The sequence below is a fragment of the Myotis nattereri genome (genome assembly GCF_964212035.1).
Source record: "Myotis nattereri genome assembly, chromosome: X".
Taxonomy (NCBI): domain Eukaryota; kingdom Metazoa; phylum Chordata; class Mammalia; order Chiroptera; family Vespertilionidae; genus Myotis; species Myotis nattereri.
Window position 1 is genome coordinate 150,038,563 of NC_138078.1, and position 23,439 is coordinate 150,062,001.

The window sequence follows — 23,439 nt, forward strand, 5'->3', positions numbered from 1 at the left end:
TATGCATATTTTTGTTTATATGAAAAAAGCTTTGGAATTTTTAGTCTTAAAATAAATAAAAAGTATCCTCTATAATAATAAAAGCATAATATGCTAATTAGACCGGATGGCTGGATGACCTTCTGGACAAAGCCAGAGTTGCAAGGGCCGAGGCAAGCTGCTGCAGCTGTGAGGGCCAGGCCCCTTGCACAAATTTTGTGCATCGGGCCTCTAGTATATAACAAAATGGTAATATGCAAATTGACCCTAACGGTGGAACAACCAGGAACGACTGGTCACTATGACATGCACTGACCACTAGGGGCCAGATGCTCCCAGGCTGCCAGAGGGATGTCTGACTGCCAGCTTAGGCCCAATCCCCCCCCAGGGAGGGGGCCTAAGCCATTAATCTGACATCCCCCGGGGGGGGTCCCAGACTGTGAGAGGGTGCAGGCCAGGCTGAGGGACAACCCCCAACCCCAAGAGCACCAATTCATGCACCAGGGCTCTAGTTAGTTATAAAATAGTTTAAACAGAACACATCACTATTTTTAAAATTGAAAATAAAGGTCAATGGCATTAATGTTAGAACATCACTGCTTATCTCAAAATGAGATGTGAACATTTAGAAACAAAAAAATTACTATGAGAATTATCATAAAGGGTGAAACTATCTGCCCTTACTGATTCTTCAATAATCACTATACTTAGTGCCTTTGAAATACTACAAAGAATGCACAGGCTATAAATAGCCTGTGTTCAAGTTCATTTATGACATATAATTACCCTTTTAGAATGTGCTATCATATGTGTAATAGTTATAACATCCACTTATAATGTCATATAAGTATGCCCAAAAAAATACATGTTAAATTCAATGTATAACCCTAAGTTTTAAGAACACAAATCATAATAAAAAACACTGGGTAACATCTAGTTTGTCAACATTAAGCCTAGTATGTAAACTAAGAGAACACAAACAAGTACTAGAATTGGTATGAAATCTTTAAGATAAAAAAATTAAAAATCTTTTAACCTCTAAAAATATTTTCACAGATGTATATTCAAATTTTTAGCATTTAAAGAAATCAACAGCCAATATACAAATCACTTTTAAAAAATTGACCACAATAAGCTCATTCCTATCTACTGCTGGGCAAACTGAAATGCATAATGACAATTTCTAGATGTAAGTTCATCTTTCTTTATCAAGAGAAATAATCATCAGCAAGTTTTCAGTACTATTTTTCAACACAGAATCAACAAAATGGCACTTGGTCAACTAGATCCCTCAGTTAACAAAAATGAACAAATATCAGCTATGCAGTGTTACAAGGAAAGAAAGATTAGAAGGCATCACTTGGTATGAACATAGTAATCATATTAATTCACGAATGTATGTTAAATGTATGTTATGTATGTTATGTGCATGCATAATTAGGCTAACCTATATTTACAGTACTCTTACTATTTAAGGGTTGTAATATTTTGAATGGGCAAACTACAAACAAAATGACTATGACCCTTAAATATTTAATTATGTAATCAATAAATATTTATCAAGACCTATAATGCCCTTAGAACAATGCAGAAACTAGGGATACAATGATGAACAAAACAAAAGTAAAAAATTATTTGCCATGGTTGACAGAATGAGAAAAAAAACATCCAACACCTGAACACCCTGAGAACTGCTTTTATTTTCCCTTGGCCTACTAAGCAGATTATATGTCCTCAAACATCCCTTGAGTGCTACCATGGCAATATAAAACAGACTTTTAAAAAGTGAGTACTATGAAAGCAACACATGCTTTATAGCCAACTGCTCTCCTCTAGACGAAAAGAGCAGCACAGCAGCCACACTTTTAGACTCTACTGCATTTCTAAATCTAATCTATCCTGCCAGCACAAATTAATATTTAGATAACACAGACCTCTCCTAACTGAGCCATCAAAGTACATAAACAGACCTGCAAAGAAACAGCCTTCAAGATGGCAGTATTTTAGTTTTATTATTACACTGAAATCCCACAAAGAGCAGAGAGATGCATAATTCAAATTGCCCAGCCTACATTTCATCTACCAATGCTCAATGAAACCAGGCAGAAATGGTTCTTGGCCATGTTTTATATAATCCTTAATCAACCTTAAAAGCAGCAATGAAGTCACTGAAGCACTATCTGAAACCCACAATTATCATGAAACACTAAACATTTCCAAACAGCAACAATATAGAAAAATTACCGGGCAAGAGTACATATTCAAAAACATGCATGTGAGAATGAAAAAAATTAAAGAATTACAAAGTTGAAGAAACTAAGCAGCCACACAAAACCACATAAAGAAAAACACTGATACACCTTTCAGAAAACTAAAGGGAGATGAACTGGGGATGACATGACCTCACAGTTTCACTTCTGGTATCTAAACCAGATGCAAAATAGATATACCTATTAACATATAAATCAGCAAAAATGACTACTAATTCTCAAGCCTAAATATGTCATGGTAAAATATCTAGCACCCAACAGAAGCAGCTAGAAAGTACAAGATGGAGAAAAGTAGAAATACAGTTGTGAGTGAGCGAAAGTTTATTCTTGTATTTATTAAGTATTATATTATTTCCCACAAAACGAACTGTAAACCTACTTTTGCCATACCTGTACATGCATCTCATATCGAAATATTGCAGTACTGAAACTGATTACTGCTGTGTGAAAGTTATCATGCAGTAGAGGCTTTTGCATTTCAGACTATATACAAACCTTAAGGCAGAGAGCATTCTACAGAAAATTAATTTCCAAGCCAAGAAGATTTACCTGAGACTTTTTTAAATGCTGCAGTTATTTTCTTTTTATAGAGCACTTCTGGTCCAATTTAACACAAGGTTCGATTCATTACAATTTCTGTTGACATCTTTATTACCAAAGTCACCTTTTGTTTTAAAAGCTTTTGACTTGTGCAATATTTCATAATAACTTTATAGTATTTTGTTTTATATAAACTGAGGAAGTTGATTTCTATCTGGAGGAAGGATATCTACATTCATGTAATTAACACATAAAACTAGAGTTTCAAGACTTCATTTTCCTTTAAATTATTTTACTTCTAGCTGTATAGTCTGTGATTATCTCATGAATCTTTTCAATTGTAGAACCCTTCAACTGTATTCCCAATCCTACAGACAAGCAATGAGATAGCTTTTTGTAACTGACAAAGTATGTATCAACATATAAATAATTAATTTGGAGAACTGTTTGGATTCCAGATCTAATCTTGGATATTCTGATTCAGTGAGTTGAGGGTGACACCCTGTGAACCACATAAAAGCTTCTAACAAATTATTCCAATGCCCAGTCAGGGTTAAATGCCACTATCTTACAGTTTTTGAGTCATGTGCTTGCCCCCAAAAACCTTACTTTAGAGTACCTAGCAAGGTGTGTATAGGTGATAACACTGTCTCTACTCATTCAATTATGGCAGACACAGCCTTTTGGGAATAAAAGGTTGGCAACCAGCTTTTACTCTGTAAGACAGGCACTCTGCTACGGCTATGCATATGTAACTAAACACAAGGCGCACTGAAACTAGTATTGTAACATAAGTTTAACAGACAATTCCATAATGGAATCCAAAAGATACAGATGAGAGAAGAAAGAGGTACTTCTGGCTTAGGAAACAATTTGTTTTTATTCCACTCCAACAAAACAAGTTTTTGTGGACCATTTAAGTAAGAGAAGGGAAGGTGTGTCAGGCACTCTTTCAAGTCAAAGGCAAATTATTTTCCTGAATCACTGTTACAGATCACCACAGTTCTAAAATATTAAAGGTGGTAATCATACTGAAATATATAAATGCACCAAATCAACACACTAATCTTATATAATGTTATGTGTCAATTTTATGTTAATAAGAAATTTTTAAAGGACTAGAAGTTTCAAAATATCAGCAGGATATGTTAAGCTATCATGAAAGAAATGGGACAGAAGCAGATATCTATCCTATATAATAAAAGAGAAACATGGTAATTAGCGTACGACCGCTACCTTTCCCATTGGCTAATCATGGTGATATGCAAATTAACTGCCAGCCAAGATGGTGGCCGGCAGCCAGGCAGCTTGCAACTAACACGAGGCTTGCTTGCTTCAGTGACGGAGGAAACCAACGTTCCCCACCTGCCTTGCTGGCCTCTGAGCCTGCAGTTTGAAACGTTGTAACAAATATAGAAGCTAAACAAAACCCCAGAAACCTGCTTTCAGCGAGCGGGGATCTCAGAGCTGGGGTTATACATTGTTTCGATTATAGACCCCAAACAAACCAGATACCTGCTTTCAGCAGCAGAGGCCTCAGAGCTGGAGCCAGAGCTAAAGCTGGCCCAGAATAAAAAGAAAAAGAAAAAAAGGAGCAGTTGGGAGCTTCAGCCCTCAGCCCCTCACCCAGACTGGCCAGGCACCCAAGTGGGGACCCCCACCCAGAAGGGTGTGTGACTAGCTGCAAACAGCCATCATCCCCTCACCCAGGCTGGCCAGGCACCCAAGTGGGGACCCCCACCCAGAAGGGTGTGTGACTAGCTGCAAACAGCCATCATCCCCTCACCCAGGATGGCCAGGCACCCAAGTGGGGACCCCCACCCAGAAGGGTGTGTGACCAGCTGCAAACAGCCATCATCCCATCACCCAGGCTGGCCAGGTACCCCAGTGGGGACCCCCACTCTGATCCAGGACACCCTTCAGGGCAAACCAGCCAGCCCCACCCATGCACCAGGCCTCTATCCTATATAGTAAAAGGGTAATATGCCTCCCAGCACTGGGATCAGTGGAGCCGAGAGGCCTCCCGGCACCGGGATCAGCGTGACAGGGGGCAGCGCCCAAACCCCCTGATCGCCCTGCGGCTCTGTGTGTGAGAGGGGGCGGGGCCACAACCTCCCTATCCGCCCTGCTCTGTTCGTGACAGGGGAAGGCGCCCCAACCTCCTGATCAGCCCTGCTCTGTGCCTGATACGGAGGAGCTCCCCAACCCCCTGATCGGCCCTGCTCTGTGGGTGATAGAGGGCGGCGCCCCAACCCCCTGATCCGCCCTGCTCTGTGTGTGACGGGAGGGGGGGGGGTGCCCCAACTCCCCTATCGGCCCTACTCTGTGAGTGACGGGGGAGCTCCTAAACCCCCTGATTGGCCCTGCTCTGTGCGTGACAGGGGGGAGCTCCCCAACCCCCTGATCGACCCTGCTCTGTGCGTGACAGGGGGCAGCGCCCCAACCTCCGGATTGGCCTTGCTCTGTGCATGACGGGGTGGCGCCACAACCTCCCCATCGACCCTGCCTTGAGTGTGACAGGGGGCGATGCCCCAACCCCCCAATCGGCCCTACCCTGAGCGTAACTGAGGGTGGCATTGCAACCTCCCGATCCGCCCTGCTCTGTGCATGACAGGGGAAGGTGCGCCAACTCCCCAATCGGCCCTGCTCTGAGCCCGACCAGGGGCTGCACCTAGGGATTGGGCCTGCCCTCTGCCACCCGGGAGCAGGCCTAAGCTAGCAGGTCGTTATCTCCTGAGGGGTCCCAGACTGCGAGAGCGCACAGGCCAGGCTGAGGGACCCCCAAGTGCACAAATTTTTGTGCACCGGGCCTCTAGTATCTATATAAAAGTCTAAGTGACCATTACGACCAACCAGTAGCTATGACATGCACTAACAACCAAGGGGAAGATGATCAATGCAGGAGCTGCCCCCTGGTGGTCAGTGCACTCCCACAGTCAACCTCCTGTGGCCAGCCAACCTCCCATGGTCCCACTTGATAGGGGACTGGGCAAGACGGCGCCGATAGGCAGAGAGGGACACCACCTGTGCATGAGTTTGTGCACCGGACCTCTAGTGGAATAATAATAGCAAATTTCATTTATCTTCAGACACCTAAACTAAAAAAAAATGCTGTTAAAGCTTCAACAAAAGAAATATGACAGATATTTTGGAAACTTAAGGCATGGTTAAAATTAACTTAATAACTAACATCAAATTCTCAGTAAGTTTTGTATAATACAGTTCACAGTATCCTAATTAAATGAAACAAATGACTTCTGCATTCTACAGTAAATGAAAGACAGGAGGCATTTCACAGATTCAAAAGTGTTTTCTAAGAGGAAGTATATATCATCATGCCTTTATTTACCATTCTGCCTTATTATCTTAGCATAAAAAAAAAATCACTATAAAACTCCTGAATCTGTATTGGGTATAAGATCAAAGAAGACAACTGGAAATGAAGTAGTTCTTGGAGAAGAGTAAGGTAGACAGAAAGAATGTGGAAATGCTTTTTCACTCAGAAGTTTCATGTCATGTGTAACAGTAGAGAGGAGACAAGCTGAAATGAATTGTGCTGTCAGTTTGTAAAGAAAAAACACCTTTTAAGAGATAATAAAAGTAGCTCCTTTTTCGGCCAACCGTGTCTCCGCCCCCATCCCCCCACCCCCCATATTTCCAGCCCATCCTAGAAGAGCCATTTTATAGTCTCTTCCATTTATCTATTCATTCAAGAAACACTAAGAACCTGGTAAAATGTCAGGCTAACACACATCTCACTTGAGTTCAACTCATTTCCTTCTATAATTCTTACCTTCTTATCCCTTTCATAGTAACCCCTTCAATCATCACATCATCTTCAAATACCAAATTATAAGGGAACTTATACTGGTATCCCCATCAATTTTCCACAGGTTCCCTTAAAAAAGCCACCTTTTTACCTTTAAAAATCCAAAAAAGTTCTAATGTTGACACATTTCAGGGAAACTTAAATATGTAAATATTAAGTTTGATCTTAATGATCTTCCATTAAATTAAATAATATGGATTTAGTACATGTTATTTTGCATTTATTAGCTTCACAGGAAGAAAATAATTTTAAGCCTGCCAGGATGTGCAAATTAGAGGCATTATATAAAACTATTTGTCAATATTAGTATACTTTTATTGAAGTAATAATAGTACACTGCCTCAAATACATAATGAATGTAAGTAATTATCATTACTATCATTAAAAAGTAATGAAATAAAATCTGAATTATATAGTATTAAACAGGCAACCAAACCCACTTGGGGGGATATTACCTGAGAAAGAGAAGAAAAGGAAAATATCATGTAGAAATGTCACCCTGAAATGGACTCTGATTCAGATAGTATAAAACTAATTAAATTAAGAATTGGTACCTCCACCACTCACTAAACATGTGAAATCGATACTGGCCAATATAATTGCAAAATAACACCATACGATTAAAAAGTAAGCTGGGCACTAACTTCACGTTTCTGAGGATGAGATGAGTGACAAAAATACAAGTATTAAATTCTAGGACAAGAAAATGGATTTTGCAAACAGTATCTATACTGGCCCCAAATGAGGGGAATTTGCAGGGTGGGTACAGTTATTCCAGTTCTACAGACACAAGGAGGATCAGAAGAGTTAAGCATCTCGCCCAAGGTCACACAATTAGCGATGTGGCAGGGTCAAATTTTAAAACTAAATTTGCTTGCTCTGAAAGCTGTTTACACAGTACCAAAAACAGAACGAATCTGTTTCAGAAATACATTTTGGGAGAAAGTTATTACCAGAGAGAGAAATAAAACAGGAGGCCCTGGAATGCATTTCATGTGTGGGTGAAAAGAAGGAATCTATTATGAAAATAAACTGTACTTGATTTAAATATTTTACCATCTAAAACGTACTGTATATGCAATATCCCTCCTTCAGGCACAGGAAAAAGAAATGAGGTAGAGATGACCTAATCTGTAACGCACAAGTTGTTCACACCTTCCCCACACCAAAATACTCTTTACCCACCCTTTACTCCTCCATTAGATAGGACGAATGTATTTAGGAAATTGAGAGCCCTGCTCAAACACTGGTTATAAACTGATCGAAGAGTAACCATCTATAAAAAAAGAGTAACCATCTATAATACAGCGTAATGTGCTAATTAGACTGGACATCTTTCTGGATGACCTGCCAGACGAAGCCAGGGCTGCAAGGGAAGCCTGGGTCCCGGTTGCCTGCAGGTGGACAGAGGGAAACCCGGGTCCTGGGTGCCAGAGGGAAGCCGGTATTGGCAGCCGGGGAAAGGAAGGCCTACTCTTGCACAAATTTTGTGCATCGGGCCTCTAGTATCTTTAATAAGGAATCAAATGAGAATGGCCATGTGGCTTATTTCTGGCCAATGAGATACAAAGTAAAGTATTCTTCAATGAGGAAAAAAGGGGGAGGGGGGCATCTGTAATACTTTTTAACAATAAAGATAAAAACAAAATAAGAGTCCATTAAGAAAAGCATATCTGAAGGATGTTTATATATTTTTTAAAAAAGTGCCCAGTCAGTGTGGCTCAGTGGTTGAGTATCGACTCATGCACCAAGAGGTCATTGGTTTGATTCCCGGTCAGGACACATGCATAGGTTGCAGGCTCAATCCCTAGTAGGGGTGTGCAGGAGGCAGTCGATCGATGTTTCTACCTCTCCCTCTCCCGTCCTTTCTCTGAAATCAATAAAAATATATTTTTTTGTAAAATTATTTTGAGATCTTTTGAAGTCAGGATCTTTCTCCTCTATAAAATGATTATCAGATATTTATTGAGCACTTATAACATGCCAATACTACACTAAGCACCTATGCCACCACTGTATAATATCTTCCTATATGAAACATGAAAAAGGAATAATCTCCCTTTCATTGTACCTGATGTGTAGCCTTAAGAATAAGCCAACATAGAACAGAAGAAAATGAATCCTTGATAAAACCTTGTATCAGTTCTATCAACCAATTCTGAAGGATGGACTTCACATTATAGAAACTACTTTTTGTTGTTATTTTAACCAGCTTGAGTTGGAGTTTCTGAGGTTGCAGCCCAAACTATCTAATACCAATACTTTGTGCTAGAAAACGGTTTCATATAGTGGGAAAATCATCAGAGGTGGGACATGCCATTCCTTCTGATTCCTACCTTCATCTACACTAAAAGCTAAGCTCTTATAGTAATATGGAAATAACACCTTCTCAACTAAAAATGTTGATGCCTAAAATTCTACTGAAAACAAACAAGAAATACTGGAGAGAGAAGCCTTAAAAAGCTAACGTCAAAAAAAGAAATGGGGGCGGGGGGGGGGGGGCAATGTCAAGACGAGATAAAAAGCAAATGAAACTGCATGATGGGGAAGAAAAGTATCTATGTTCATATAAATGATACAAACATAAGAATAATAAATCAAGTATTTTAAATAAAAGGAGGTTGGGGGCAAAACAAGAAGACTGCACTTATGGCAATTTTGCTAAAATCACTATTACTTGAAGGTTTGGTTAGCTTTTAACTATGTCTGAATATAGTTAAAAAGTTGTATGTAGGAAAGTTTCTGTTGAATATGAATAAGTAGGACACTTTCAATTAGCCATGGAACACTGTCCAACCCTGTTTCCCCTGATTAAAGGGGATTTTAAATAATGCCACCTTCATGGAAACAGATCTTTGCATCCACAGAATTATTAAAAACTAGAGACCTGGTGCGAAATTTGTACACTGGGAGAGAGGGGCACGCAGGTGTGTCCCTCAGCCCAGCCTGCACCCTTTCCAATCTGGGATCCCTCAATCCCTCAGGGGATGTCCCACAGGGATCGAGCCTAAACCGGCAGTCGGACATCCCTCTCACTATCCTGGACTTCTGGCTCCCAAACACTCACCTGCCTGCCTGCCTGATTGCCCCTATCTACTTCTGCCTGCCAGCCTGATCACCCCCTAACCACTCCCCTGCCAGCCTGATCCCCCCCAACAGCCCTCCTCTACAGGCCCGGTTGCCCCTAACTGAACTCCCCTGCCAGCCTGGTCTCCCCCAACTGCCCTTCCCTGCCAGCCCAGTCACCCCCAACTGCCCTCCCCTGCCAGCCCGGTCACCCTTAACTGCACCCCCCACTGCCAGCCTGGTCGCCCCCAACTGCCCACCCTGCCAGCTTCGTCGCCCCTCACGCCGCCCCCTGCTGGCCTGGTCACCCCTCACTGCCCCCCATGCCGGCCTGGTTGCTGCGAACTGCGTCCCCTGCAGGCCTGGTCACCCCTCACTGCCCCCCCTCTGCAGGTCTGGTCACCCCACACAGCCTGCTGCTCAGTTGTCTGATCGCCCCTCGCTAACCCCCCTGCCAGCCTTGTCACTCCACTCAGCCTGTTTGGTCGTCCGTTGGGTTACGATGGTCCCTGGCGCTTTATATATATAGACTAGAGGCCCGGTGCACAAAAATTTGTGCACTCGGGGAGGAGGGGGAGTCCCTCAACCTGGCCAGTGCCCTCTCGCAGTCTGGGACCACTTGGGGGGTGACCACCTGCTGGCATAGGCCTGTTCCCCGGGGGGATTGGGCCTAAGATGGCAATCAGACATCCCTCTGGCAGCCTGGTAGCCCTCGGGGGATGTCCACTTGCCAGCGGGGAGCAGGCCTAAGCTGCAGTCTGACATCCTTAGCGCTGCTGAGGAGGCAGGAGAGGCTCCCACCACCACCGCTGTACTGGCAGCCATCAGCCTGGTTTGTGGCTGAGCAGAGCTCCTCCCATGTGAGAGCGCCCTGACCACCAGAGGGCAGCTCCTGCATTGAGTGTCTGCCCCCTGGTGGTCAGTGTGTGTCATAGTGACCAGTCATTCCTAGTCCTTCTGCTGTTAGGGTCAGTTTGCATTATTACCCTTTTACTATATAAGATAGAGGCCTGGGGCACAGGTGGGGGCCGGCTGGTTTGCCCTGAAGGGTGTCCCAGATCAGGGTAGGGGTCCCGCTTGGGTGCCTGGCCAGCCTGGATAAGGGGATGATGGCTGTTTGCAGCTGGTCACACCCCCTTCAGGGTGGGGGTCCCCACTGAGGTGCCTGGCCAGTCTGGGTGAGGGGCTGAGGGCCGTTTTCAGGCTGGCAGGTGACTGAAGCTCCCAACCTCTCCTTTTTTTTTTTTTTTTTTTATTCTGGGATTTATTTACCTTCTATGGCTGTCACTGGAACTGAGAGCCAGCTTTAGCTCTGAGGCTCGGCTCCAACTCTGAGACCTCGGCTGCTGAAAGCAGGTATCTGGGTTTGTTTGGCTTCTATAATTGAAACACTGTTGCAACTCCAGCTCCGAGGCCCGGCTGGCTGAAAGCAGGTTTCTGGGGTTTGTTTAGCTTCTATAATTGCAACATTGTTTCTTAGAGTGCAGCTCAGAGGCCTGCATCGGCAGGCGGGGAACCTTGGCTTCCTCCATCACTGGAGCAAGCAAGCCTCCTGTTCGCTTCAGCTGCCTGGCTGCCAGCCACCATCTTGGTTGGCAGTTAATTTGCATATCTCGCTGATTAGCCGATGAGAAGGGTAGCGAAGTTACGGTTAATTACCACGTTTCTCTATTATTAGATAGGATACCACTGTACTGATATTCAGAGATATTCACATTTCACACAATTTAGGACATATCTGATTACTTTTTTCCACTCAAATATATTTCCTAACAACATTTACCAATCTACTACCCAAGATACTTGCTCCACACATAATAGGAGTTGTGACAGCATTGTAAAATACTCAAATAATTTTATTTTTTTAAGAGTCTTTGTTAGCTAATATACACTGTGAATGTCCAAGAGGGGGTAAAATATACAAGGTGGCACATTTAAACTTTATTTTCCATTTCTAATCCATTCATATTCCACAATATATAGCCTGAGAAATGCTGCTGTAAGCTTGAGGAAAAACTGGTAACTTCCAGGCATCCCTTATTCTTCACACTACTTACATTTACCCTCAGACCTATTCTTCAAACTGCACTTACCTGTGACAACTACGTGATCTAAATAGTTCACAATCTACTTGTTTTAGTGTTTTTGGTTGTCTCTCTTTTTGTTACCATCAACATTGTGCTTTATAAACTCATGAAAGATAAAAACTGTATTTGCAGTCTACTTTAAAACTCTAGAAGAATTAGGCACTCTTAAATCCAGTTTAAAAAAACTTTCAGTAATTCCTAATTAGTGAATTCAAATTACAACCTACTGTACAGTCATTCTTTATCTCCCTCCCTTCAGAATCAAGACAGTATCCATCAGAGCTATTTAGAACATGGCAACCATTATGGCCATAAATTTACAAAAACTTAAGCCTTTCTCTAGAACTTTGATTCCTTTCAAAAAGCAACACTTTTGTCATGCAGGGAAGCACTATATTAATGAAAATCCCAGTGAGACCTAAAGTGATGGCACAGATAGCACAAGAAGCTCAATGAAAAATTTGAGAACTATCAAATTTCCATAGAAAGTGAAATACTTAACCAACAATGTATTACCTTTTCCCAGTAACGTTTATACTGATCCACCAGCAGTACAACTGACTTTTGGAGAACACTTTTAAAAATATTTTCTATATGAGATATGCCCTACTGGTAAAGGTGGAAAGATTTCTAGTGAAACGAATACAAATAAATGGTGAATGATTTGGTCACACCATCATTAGGTAGCTGCTTCTGACCTCTATGAAGCCAATTGCTTATAGAGAAGTGTTTCCAATGTCCAAACTGAAATTGAAACCCACACCCTTTCCTGATAGCAAACCTCAAAACTTTAACCTCCTCCCCAGAAAAGTTAAATGATGTGTAACTAATTACCTATGTCTTAGCATAATAACTACTTTGTGCCCTGAAACCCAACATCTGTATCTCTCCAGTTCACAGCTGATAAATAGTTCTTTCACTTAAATTTTTAAATTTTCTTTTGAGGTGCTGATATAAATTCCAACATTTCTCAATGCTCTAACATTTAACAACCCCCTCCCCGCAAATGAAACATTGTGTCTTAGAGAAAAATCACAACCTACCTTTAAACTAGACTCATAGTCTGTGTTCACTTTGAACATAAGCCCAAGTCGTAAATGAATTTCCTTGGCTCGACAAAAGCTGGGATCAACATAAAGCACCTCCTGAAATGCTTTAATTGCCCTGAAAGAATACAGACATAAGACAGCTTAACTTTTTAACATTTGCATGAATTTTTGCTTGGTAGCACAGTAAAACTTATGATTTACACAATATTGTTAAAAGGAAATGCAGTTTTATAAAAATGATGTGAATGAAGAGTTTAAAAAAAAAAGACTGCAAAGGGGCATCTGGGTCTTTCATATAATTGAATGTACAGAATCTAATCTTATATAATAAAAAGGCAATATGCAAATCGATCAAATGGAGGAATAACTGGTTGCTATGATGCACACTGACCACCAGGGGGCAGATGCTCAACACAGGAGCTGCCCCCTGGTGGTCAGTGCATTCCCACAGGGGGTGAGCCACTCAGCCACAAACCGGGCTGACCGCTGGCGAGCGCAGCAGCGGTGGCAGGAGCATCTCCTGCCTCTGCATCAGCACTAAAGATGTCCAAAGCCGTCAGTCGGACATCCCCCAAGGGCTCCTGGACAGCTAAAGGGTGCAGGCTGGGCTGAGGAACCACCACCGCCCCACATGCCGAGTGCATGAATGTTGTGCACCAGGCCTCCAGTTTAATACAAAAGATGAAAAGGAAGATCAGTTAAATTTATTCTCAATTATTCAAATAATATTTTATATTAAAACTAGAGGCCTGGTGCACAAATTTGTGCATGGGTGGGGTACCCTGGCCTGGCTGGTGATCGCCCGATAGGGGCCGTGGGAGGTTGGCCCTCTAGGGGAGGGGCTGTGGGAGGTTGGTCAGCTCCAGTTTTTCCAAGTAGTCTATTCCTTCAGTTGTGCATTTCTATTTTTTTTTAAATATATTTTATTGATTTTTCACAGAGAGGAAGGGAGAGGGATAGAGAGCCAGAAACATCAGTGAGAGAGAAACATTGATCAGCTGCCTCCTGCACACCCCCCACTGGGGATGTGCCCGCAACCAAGGTACATGCCCTTGACCGGAATTGAACCCAGGACCCTTGAGTCTGCAGACCAACGCTCTATCCACTGAGCCAACCGGTTCTGGCCATTCCTATTTTTAATGTTCTAAACAATACAGTAAAATGTTTAAGTTTAACAGGTGTTTGCTGATGCCATCACTTTCATAGTTGGCTGATTAAATTGTGTGTGTGTGCGTGCGTACGTGCGTGCGTGTGTGTTGGGAGGGAAGGGACACTCCACAGTCTCTTTACTAAACCAGTTCCCCTCATCTAGCAAAATATATCTAAGTTCACTTTCATTTTATTTTCTAAACTTTTACTAATGTTTTATCTCCTGTGTGCTTCTTCATTTTTTCCCACCTGAGGGGAACAAAGGAAAAAAAGAGGGGGGAAAAATGTGTGTGTGTTTGTGTGTGTGTTGAGGGGGGAGTATGTGAAGAAAATAGATAACACTCAGACTACATTTTAAATTTGGTCATCATTTCACCAAACTGCATACAGCCAGAACATAATCTCTATAGCAGAAGCTAAACGAAAACACCAAAGCATACAAATTCTGATTGACAGAGAATTTTAGGACATGAGAAATAGCTAAGGAAAACTATAAAATACTTTTGATACAATGTGTGGAAAGGTTTGTAGTTTTCAAATATTAGAGCATACTGATACAAAAAAGTTCATACTGCTGTGCATGAGTATCATTGGCATTTTTCTTAAAATTTAAAAAGATGTTTTTTTTATATCACCACAATTATTTCTATAGATTTTCAGCTTAAATTTTTTTTGCATTTAATGTGTGCCATTGCTAACAATTTAAAAAAAGAAATGATAGAAAAATTGTTTTGCATTTAGTGTGTGCCACTGTTAACAATTTAAAAGAATAAATGATAGAAAGCTAAAACCTCAATAGCACTACCTATGAAAAACATGCATGTGCTAAATATATTTTAAAACAATGGTCACTTTTAATAAGATTTCAAGAAAGTCATTTAAAAAGCTTCCTTTAAAACTATATCAAAAATGATATTAACTAAATGGCCTTAGCACAGTTTCAGTACATTTGGGAAGAGACAATAAAACTCAGTTCTTTGAGGCTAATAAAGCTGCTGAGTCCAGAGAGTTCCCTCAGGAATATCTAAAAGGGATAGTATTCTAGCTCTGAATCAGTAATAACATTTTATAAGTATATAACAGATATATAGTTCCACACATATATATTAGGAAATTTAGAGGTTCCTTTTAAGTGACACAAATAGATTTGATGAAGTAATCAAAGAGACAAGTAAGATTTTTAAAGGTGGACATGGAAAGAAAAGGCAGACCAAACAGAGTAGATGGCACGAACAAGGTTACATAGGTTAAAAAATGCTCAAGATGTTTTCAGGGAAATGATAATACAGTGTGACTGACATAAAGAACATATTTAGCTAAGGGAGCAGTGAGGCTAAAAGGATCATTTGAAGTTGAACCAGAGAGGACCTTAAATGTGAGGCTAAATTAGAAGTATCATACACTGGGTTATTCACATTGGCATTTGCTAATGTATTACTACCTCCTGGCTCTTTTGCGCTCTCTAGCCAATCTTCGTATAATCACTCCAGACACTGGGATTCTTTTTTCCCTCCTATTGTGTGTGTGTTGGGGAGAGGAAGGGGAGGGAGTAGTCAATCTTGTCTAAAAGTCTGAAAAGGTAAAAGTACTGGTCATCACAGATAGTTTATCCATAAATCTTTCTATCACAGTGCAAGTCATTCCCCAGTTCAAATAACCTGGGGATCACCGGTCCATAATGAAGACCTGAGAAATTCTAACAGCTTTCTAATCTAAGCCTTCTTTAATTATAACCTCATGCCGGATTCTTTCAGGGACACATACAACTATTATATGTGAAGTGGTTCAATATCTCTGAAGGAATATCTAATCATTTTAAGAGATTACTGAAAAATGTAGGCATAGGAACATTAAAATATGTTGTATTTATTACACACACAATATGGAGTGGGGCAAAAGTAGATTTAGAGTTGTTCATATGAAAAATAATACAATAATAAGTAATAATGCAAGAATAAATTCCGTTTCACATACTCACAACTATAAACCTACTTTTTACCCACACTGTATAACAAACAAAACACACCGAGAACAAAAACAAGTCATTCACTGGAAATAACTGGACTTATTAGTTTTATGTCAACTTACCACTGAAATGCATTGTAATGGAAGTAGACCAAACCAAGACCATATAAAAAGGCAGCATTCTATAAAGAAAGGGGAAAAGAGAGTTTTAGGAAAAGCACTTATGTTTAATGCATATGTCATTATTAATATAAAATATGGTACCCAAGATGATTTAAGTTATGAAAACTCTATCCTGCATTACAATATATTTGAGAAACATTTTTAAAGCACTGAAATAACAGTGATCAGATGAGTCAGCAAAGGTATGGAATCCAATCAATTTGATGAGATTCTCTGGTTTCTTTTTAATCAAACCTGCCCTGAAATAAAAAAAATTTTGTCAGCAGAATTCTATGGGCAAAACTACAATAAAAACCTATTGTTCAGGAATAAGAAAATGCTTGGAATACGCTATCCTATTATCTCTTGCTTGCATCTGTATTTTTTGTCTAGTTCAGTGGTTCTCATCCTTCCTAATGCTGCGACCCTTTAATACAGTTCCTCATGTTGTGGTGACACCCAACCATAAAATTATTTTCGTTGCTACTTCATAACTGTAATTTTGCTGTTATGAATTGTAATGTAAATATCTGATATGCAGGATGTATTTTCATTGTTACAAATTGAACGTAATGAAAGCATAGTGATTAATCACAAAAACAATATGTAATTATAGATGTGTTTTCCGATGGTCTTAGGCGACCCCTGTGAAAGGGTCGTTCGACCCCCAAAGGGGTCGCGACCCACAGGTTGAGAACCGCTGCTCTAGTTCTTTCTGTTTCTTGAACTGGATTTACTTTTATGTTTGGTGTTGCCAAGAACATAGTTCAAACTGAAAGTAAACGTACAATATAAACCTAGAACAAATTTTAGTATTAAAAATAAATCACATGCTAAAATGACACCTAGCCATTTATATTTGGGGTTTTAAACATCAGTGATGCCTACTCTCAGTATAAAACAGAGACACTTATCCAGACTCATTTTGACCTCTGGCCTCCAAACAGAAACTAGCTATCTATTCCCTTTTTTAGTATCTACCTTGTGTTTTATCAATAAAAAAGCAAATTTGTTTTAGTAAATCTTCCCTATTAAAAAAAAAAAAAAAAAGCAAACCTTTCGTACTCATCTTTGTGAACAAATTTCTCCAAACCTATATTCTAAAACTTGAAAATTTTAAACTTTTAGTAAAATGTGTCTTGCCAAACTGTCTTGGGTTGCATTTCTCCAGAAGCACAGCCTAAGACAGTGATGGCGAACCTTTTGAGCTTGGCATGTCAGCATTTTGAAAACCCTACCTTAACTCTGGTGCCGTGTCACATACAGAAATTTTTTGATCTTTGCAACCATAGTAAAACAAAGACTTATATTTTTGATATTTTATATATTTAAATGCCATTTAACAAAGAAAAATCAACCAAAAAAATGAGTTCGCGTGTCACCTCTGGCACGCGTTGTCATAGGTTCGCCATCACTGGCCCAAGACAAAAAAGGTTTTAGTGCAAGATTTATTTGTAGTTACCCTAGGAAGCACCAGTAAAGAAGTGGAGAACTGAAGTAGGAAAGGGAAGGAAATCAAGAAAGGGTGCAGTATGGCTGGTCATGCAGCTGAGAGCAACTGGCATTTGATCCTGCTGTGAATCTCTAGGAGACAGTGTGGAACATTCTTCAGTCATCTTGTCCTGGGTGTGAGGGAACTAGAGTATGGATCCCAACGGCTGCCAGTTATTGCTTGGAAAAAAAGAATGTGATGTCTAAACCCCCAAGTGTAAACAGTTGGGTGAGTTTTTGGTATGCAACTATTTTTTAATACTAAAATTTGTTCTGGGGTTAAATTGTGCACTTCCTTTAAATTCTACGTACCTTTTTGGAAAACTGAAAAATGTTTAAGTACATCTTAAAATGTACTAAGCATGAAAATTTGATTTCATTCATTTCTCATTAACCCCAACTTTCCAAGTGAGAAAATTACATGCTACAGGAGTATTCACAAATGCTGGTATTTGCAAAGTTTCAGACATCTATTTCAAAAGTTCATATTTTAAAAAATTTTCAACTTAGTTGGAAATGGTTTTAATCAGGATCACTTATTTACTACCCCATGCCCTGAAATAAACTGAGTATTTACTAGGTGTCAGGGACAATACTAAAAGGTTGAACAGGCCAAACTGATCAAAATGTACTTCTCTGGCTCTCAGGAAGTATGCAACTAGTGTAGCCTTGGGCAAACTACGGCCCGCGGGTGATCCGGCCCTTTTGAAATGAATAAAACTAAAAAAAAAAAGAAAAAAAAAAAAGACTGTACCCTTTTATGTAATGATGTTTACTTTGAATTTATATTAGTTCACACAAACACTCCATCCATGCTTTTGTTCCGGCCCTCCGGTCCAGTTTAAGAACCCATTGTGGCCCTTGAGTCAAAAAGTTTGCCCACCCCTGACCTAGTGTATGTAGCGCGTGGGGGTGGAGAGAACAGGGATATTCAGAATGTAGGATTAGTTAACTGGAGAAGTAGTTAAGTCATCACTGTTCTCCCCAAGAAGTCTAATTTGAAAAACAACTATCTTCTTAAGTGGAGGTGATGGAGAGGAAGGGAGCATATGAATAAAAATAGATAACATCTTTCACCAATTTAGGTAATTGCCCAGAGAAGGTGGTGTGGGGTATGGTGGAAATATGAGTTTATTGAGGGGCATTTCTGCTTTCAGGACACACCCTGAATTCTCCGAATTGCCTCACTTGCTTGACAGTTCATCCTTTCCCTTCTAGGAAATCTTAACTTCATCCATGTCACTGTATAAATTCTATCAGTTACTCAAGATCCATTTTAAATGCCATCTTTCTCATGAAGCTCTGCTACTTCAACACCTCACTAGAGGTAACCCTTCCAACCTTTAAGTTTGGCCTTAGCATAATGTCTCTATCATATAACATAGAGGCCTGATGCATGAAATTCGTACACGGGTAGGGTCCCTAGGTCTGGCTGGCGATCAGGGCTGATCGGGGCCTTCTGGCTGCTGGCTGGAGCCTCCCTTCTCTGGCTGCTGGTCGGGGCCTTCCACTGCTCCGCGCCCCGCCCCGCCCCCCTGGTGGTCAGCGCACATCAAAGCAAACAATTGAACTCCTGGCCGAACTCCCAAGGGGACACTTTGCATATTAGGCTTTTATATATATATACTAGAGGCCCGGTGCACAAAAATTTGTGCACTCGGGGGAAAGGAGGGTCCCTCGGGAGATAACGACCTGCTGGCTTAGGCCTGCTCCCAGGTGGCCCAATCCGTAGGTGCAGCCCCTGGTCGGGCTCAGAGCAGGGCCGATTGGGGAGTTGGGGCGCTGCCCCCTGTCATGCACAGAGCAGGGCGGATCGGGAGGTTGCGATGCCACCCTCAGTCATGCTCAGGGTAGGGCCGATTGGGGGGTTGGGGCACCGCCCCGTCACACTCAAGGCAGGGTCGATGGGGAGGTTGCGGCGCCACCCCCATCATGCACAGAGCAGGGCCAATCAGGGGGTTGGGGCGCTGCCCCCTGTCACGCACAGAGCAGGGTCGATAAGGGGTTGGGGAGCTCCCCCCTGTCACGCACAGAGCAGGTCGATCAGGGGGTTGGGGAGCTCCCCCCTGTCACACACAGAGCAGGGTCCATCAGGGGGTTGGGGAGCTGCCCCCTGTAACGTTGATCCCGGTGCCGGGAGGCCTCGCGGCTCCGCTGATCCCGGTGCTGGGAGGCATATTACCCTTTTACTATATAGAATAGAGGGCTGGTGCATGGGTGGGGGCTGGCTGGTTTGCCCTGAAGGGTGTCCTGGATCAGGGTGGGGGTCCCCACTGGGGTGCCTGGCCAGCCTGGGTGAGGGGCTGAGGACTGTTTTCAGGCCGACTGAAGCTCCCAACTGCTCCTTTTTTTCTTTTTTCTTTTTTTATTCTGGGCCAGCTTTAGCTCTGAGGCTCCAGCTCTGAGGCCTCAGCTGCTGAAAGAAGGTATCTGGTTTGTTTAGGTTCTATAATCGAAACTCTGTATCAACTCCAGCTCTGAGATCCTGGGCTCGCTGAAAGCTGGTTTCTGGGGTTTTGTTTAGCTTCTATATTTGTTACAATGTTTCTTAAACTGCGAGCTCAGAGGCCGGCAAGGCAGGCGGGGAATGTTGCAGTCCTCCATCACTGAAGCAAGCAAGCCTCATGTTCAGTTTAAGCTGCCTGACTGCTGGCCGCCATCTTGGCTGGCAGTTAATTTGCATATTGCCCTGATTAGCCAATGGGAAGGGTAGCGGTCGTACGCCAATAACCATGTTTCTCTTTTATTAGATAGGATATTAGAGGCCCGGTGCTGGTGGGTCCCTCAGCCTGGCCCGCGCCCTCTTGCAATCTGGGACCACTCGCGGGATTTCGGACTGCCTGTTTCGGCCCAATCCCTGCAGGCCAGGCTGAGGGACCCCATTGGTGCACAAATCCGTGTACCAGGCCTCTCGTATGCATATAAGATCTTAATGTCTTTCCGTCCTCCCCCCAACCCCTTCCTCTGAGATTGATCAGTCTGTTCCATGTTTCCATGCCTGTGTGTTGAGTGTCTGTCCCATGGTGGTCATTGTGCGTCATAGCTACCGGCCAGTCAGCCAGTCCACCAGTCACTCAGGCTTTTATAGATATAGAAGATTATTATATAACTAGTGGCCCGGTGCACGAAATTCATGCATGGGGGGGGGGGGTTTCTCTCACCCTAGCCTGCACCCTCTCCAATCGGGGACCCCTTGGGGGTTGTCCAACTGCTGGTTTAGGCCCGATCCCTGTGGGACATCCCTCTCGCAATCTGGGACCGCTGGCTCCTAACCGCTCACCTGCCTGCCTGCCTGATCTCCCCTAAATGCCTCTGCCTGCCTGCCTGCCTGATTGCCCCAACCCCTGACTGCCTGATCACCCCCAACAGCCTCTGCCTGCCTGCCTGATTGCCCCTAACTGCCCTCTCCTGCCAGTCTGATCTCGTCCCCAACTGCCTCTGCCTGCCTGATCTCACCCCCAACTGCCCTCCCCTGCTGGCCTGGTTGCCCCCAACTGCCCTCCCCTGCCAGCCTGATCTCGCCCCCAACTGCCCTACCCTGCTGGCCTAATCTTGCCCCCAACAGCCCTCCCCTGCCGGCCTGATCTTGCTCCCAACTGCCCTCCCCGGCAGGCCTGATCATGCCCCCCAACTGCCCTCCTCTGATTGCCAATTTGGTTCTGATCAGTTTCTATGCCAGTCAGCATCAAAAGCTCTGCCTCCTAGGCAGCCATTGGCTTCTTACATTTACCCAGATTTGATTCTGATTAGTAAGTTTCTATGCCAATCAGCATCTCTGGGCCTATCAACGGGGCCTGATCAGAAAGGCGGGGCTGATCAGCAGCCCTGGTGGAGGCCTGGAGAGAAATGGAGGCACTGCTGCTGGCCAGACTGGGAGGGAGGGAGGGAGGGAGGGAGGGGAGAGAGGGAGAGAGGGGGAGGGAGGGAGGGGAGAGAGGGAGAGAGGGGGAGGGAGGGGGAGAGAGGGAGAAAGAAGAGAAGAGAAGAGAAGAGAACGCAAGTGCTGATCGCAAGTGCTGATCAAAAGCTGCCACAGAGGCAATGGAACAGTACCTGCTTCTCTCTTCAGGTCTCTCTCTGGCCCTGATTCACAGCACTCTCAACAGTGAGTGCTGGGGCACCACACCTACAGCAGAAGCAGTCAGTGCTGGGTTGTCATGGCAACCTAGGGCTGACTGCAGGACTGACTTCCGGTTGGTCAAGCCTCGGTCTTATCAGTCGTTACAACCCAGAGTTTTTATATATTAGGATAGTAAGAATTTAATTTTATGCAAAATGCTAACATTTCTTTTAAAAGGTTCTAACAACCCTTTAAGGTGGTAGAAGGCCTCATTTATAGAGTGAAGAAAGAAGGATCAGCAAGATTAAGCAACTTGCTCAAAGAAACAGAACTAAGTAGCAGACATAGAAACTGAATCTAGGTCTGCCTCCAGAGCTTGCTCTTAACTACTATATTTTTGTTATTTGATAAAATAACCTAAGACAAAAATGCCACAAAGGTAAGAGTTCTAAACATCTGTGTATCCCCTGTTATCAGTGTCTTCCACATAGCAGAGGGGTGGGGAATGACCACCCCCGTGCCATAAGGCCCAGGAAAACATTTGGTCTGGCCCTGCCAAGGGAACCGCAGGCGGGACTTAAAATTTAATAAATCTAGGAGCTTTTTTCATAGCAACATAAATTTATATTAAGTGAATTATTTTAAGCAAATGATGTTATAAATATCCAAATGACCCTTGGCAGAAAAATGGTTCCCCACCCCTGACATAGCAGATACCCAAAAGTTTAGTAAAGTGAATCACTTTACATTCACAGTATTTAAGCTCAGTTATTAAGCTCAGTTCCCTAAGTGACACAGAATTAGTATGTGGCATAGTCCCTACTAACTTGAAGCTTATACATTGTGGCAAGGAGTTAAGTTTCATTTTTCCACTATAGTTAACAATGTAATTCAAACCTTTATTGAGCCCCTAATATGAGCGATAGCAGAGTTTTCAGCACTGGGAAGACAACAGTGAACAAAATAGGGAAAGATCCCTATCACCAATGAATTTACAATCTAATGACAAAAGATTATGAAATTAATTGCATAGTAATATATTCCCAGCTACAACCAATCACATGATCTCACTTTTATGCTGAATCTAATGAACAAAATAAATTGATAGACAATGAATCAACTGACAGTGGAATCTCAAGAGGGAAGGGGTGGAGAATTAACCAAAAAATTTATATGCATACATGCATAACCCATGGACACAGGCAATACTGTGGTGAAGTCCTGGGGAGGGGGCAAGAGGTCAATGGAAGAGGTCAATGAAGGGGGACACATCTGTAATACTTTCAACATAAAGACCAAAAAAAAAAAAAAAAAACCAGCTCGTTCTTCACACAAAAAAAGATAGATGACTTTACTAATAAATTCTGCATAATTTTTAAGGAAGAAATAATACCAATCCTACACATACAACAGAGAAAACAGCAATTCCCAACTCACTTTATGAGGCCAAAATTATCCTGATGCAAAAATCATGTCACATGAAGAAAATGACGAAGTAGCATCACTTATGGACAAAAGTTCAAAAATCCTTAACAAAATATTACACTAAAGCCAGCAACATAACACATGTGACTAAAAGGGGTTTATAAAAAAAAATGTCTGAAGAACCAGGCAATGTAATTAAGCATGTAACACGTTCTTAAAAATCCATAGGATCTCAATAGATGAAGAATAATAAAATTTGACAAATTCAATATATTCATTATAAATGGGTCGTGGGAAAGAACCTCTAAGTAAAACCAATAACAGAAGAGAACTTCTTCAATATAAATCTGCAAAAACCTTACAGCTA

The 23,439-nt window shown here is 42.3% G+C and overlaps 1 protein-coding gene across 2 annotated transcripts in view; it reads right to left on the reverse strand.

Moving 5' to 3' along the window:
* KDM6A (lysine demethylase 6A) overlaps positions 1-23,439 on the reverse strand; it is a 172,299-nt gene that overhangs the window by 68,573 nt on the left and 80,287 nt on the right. For both annotated transcript variants that reach the window (XM_081081960.1, XM_081081959.1), the window contains exons 5-6: positions 16,058-16,116; positions 12,815-12,935 (exon numbers count right to left, since the gene is read on the reverse strand). In XM_081081960.1, the coding sequence (XP_080938086.1) occupies positions 12,815-12,935; positions 16,058-16,116 (180 nt within the window). The remainder of the gene's footprint in view (positions 1-12,814; positions 12,936-16,057; positions 16,117-23,439) is intronic.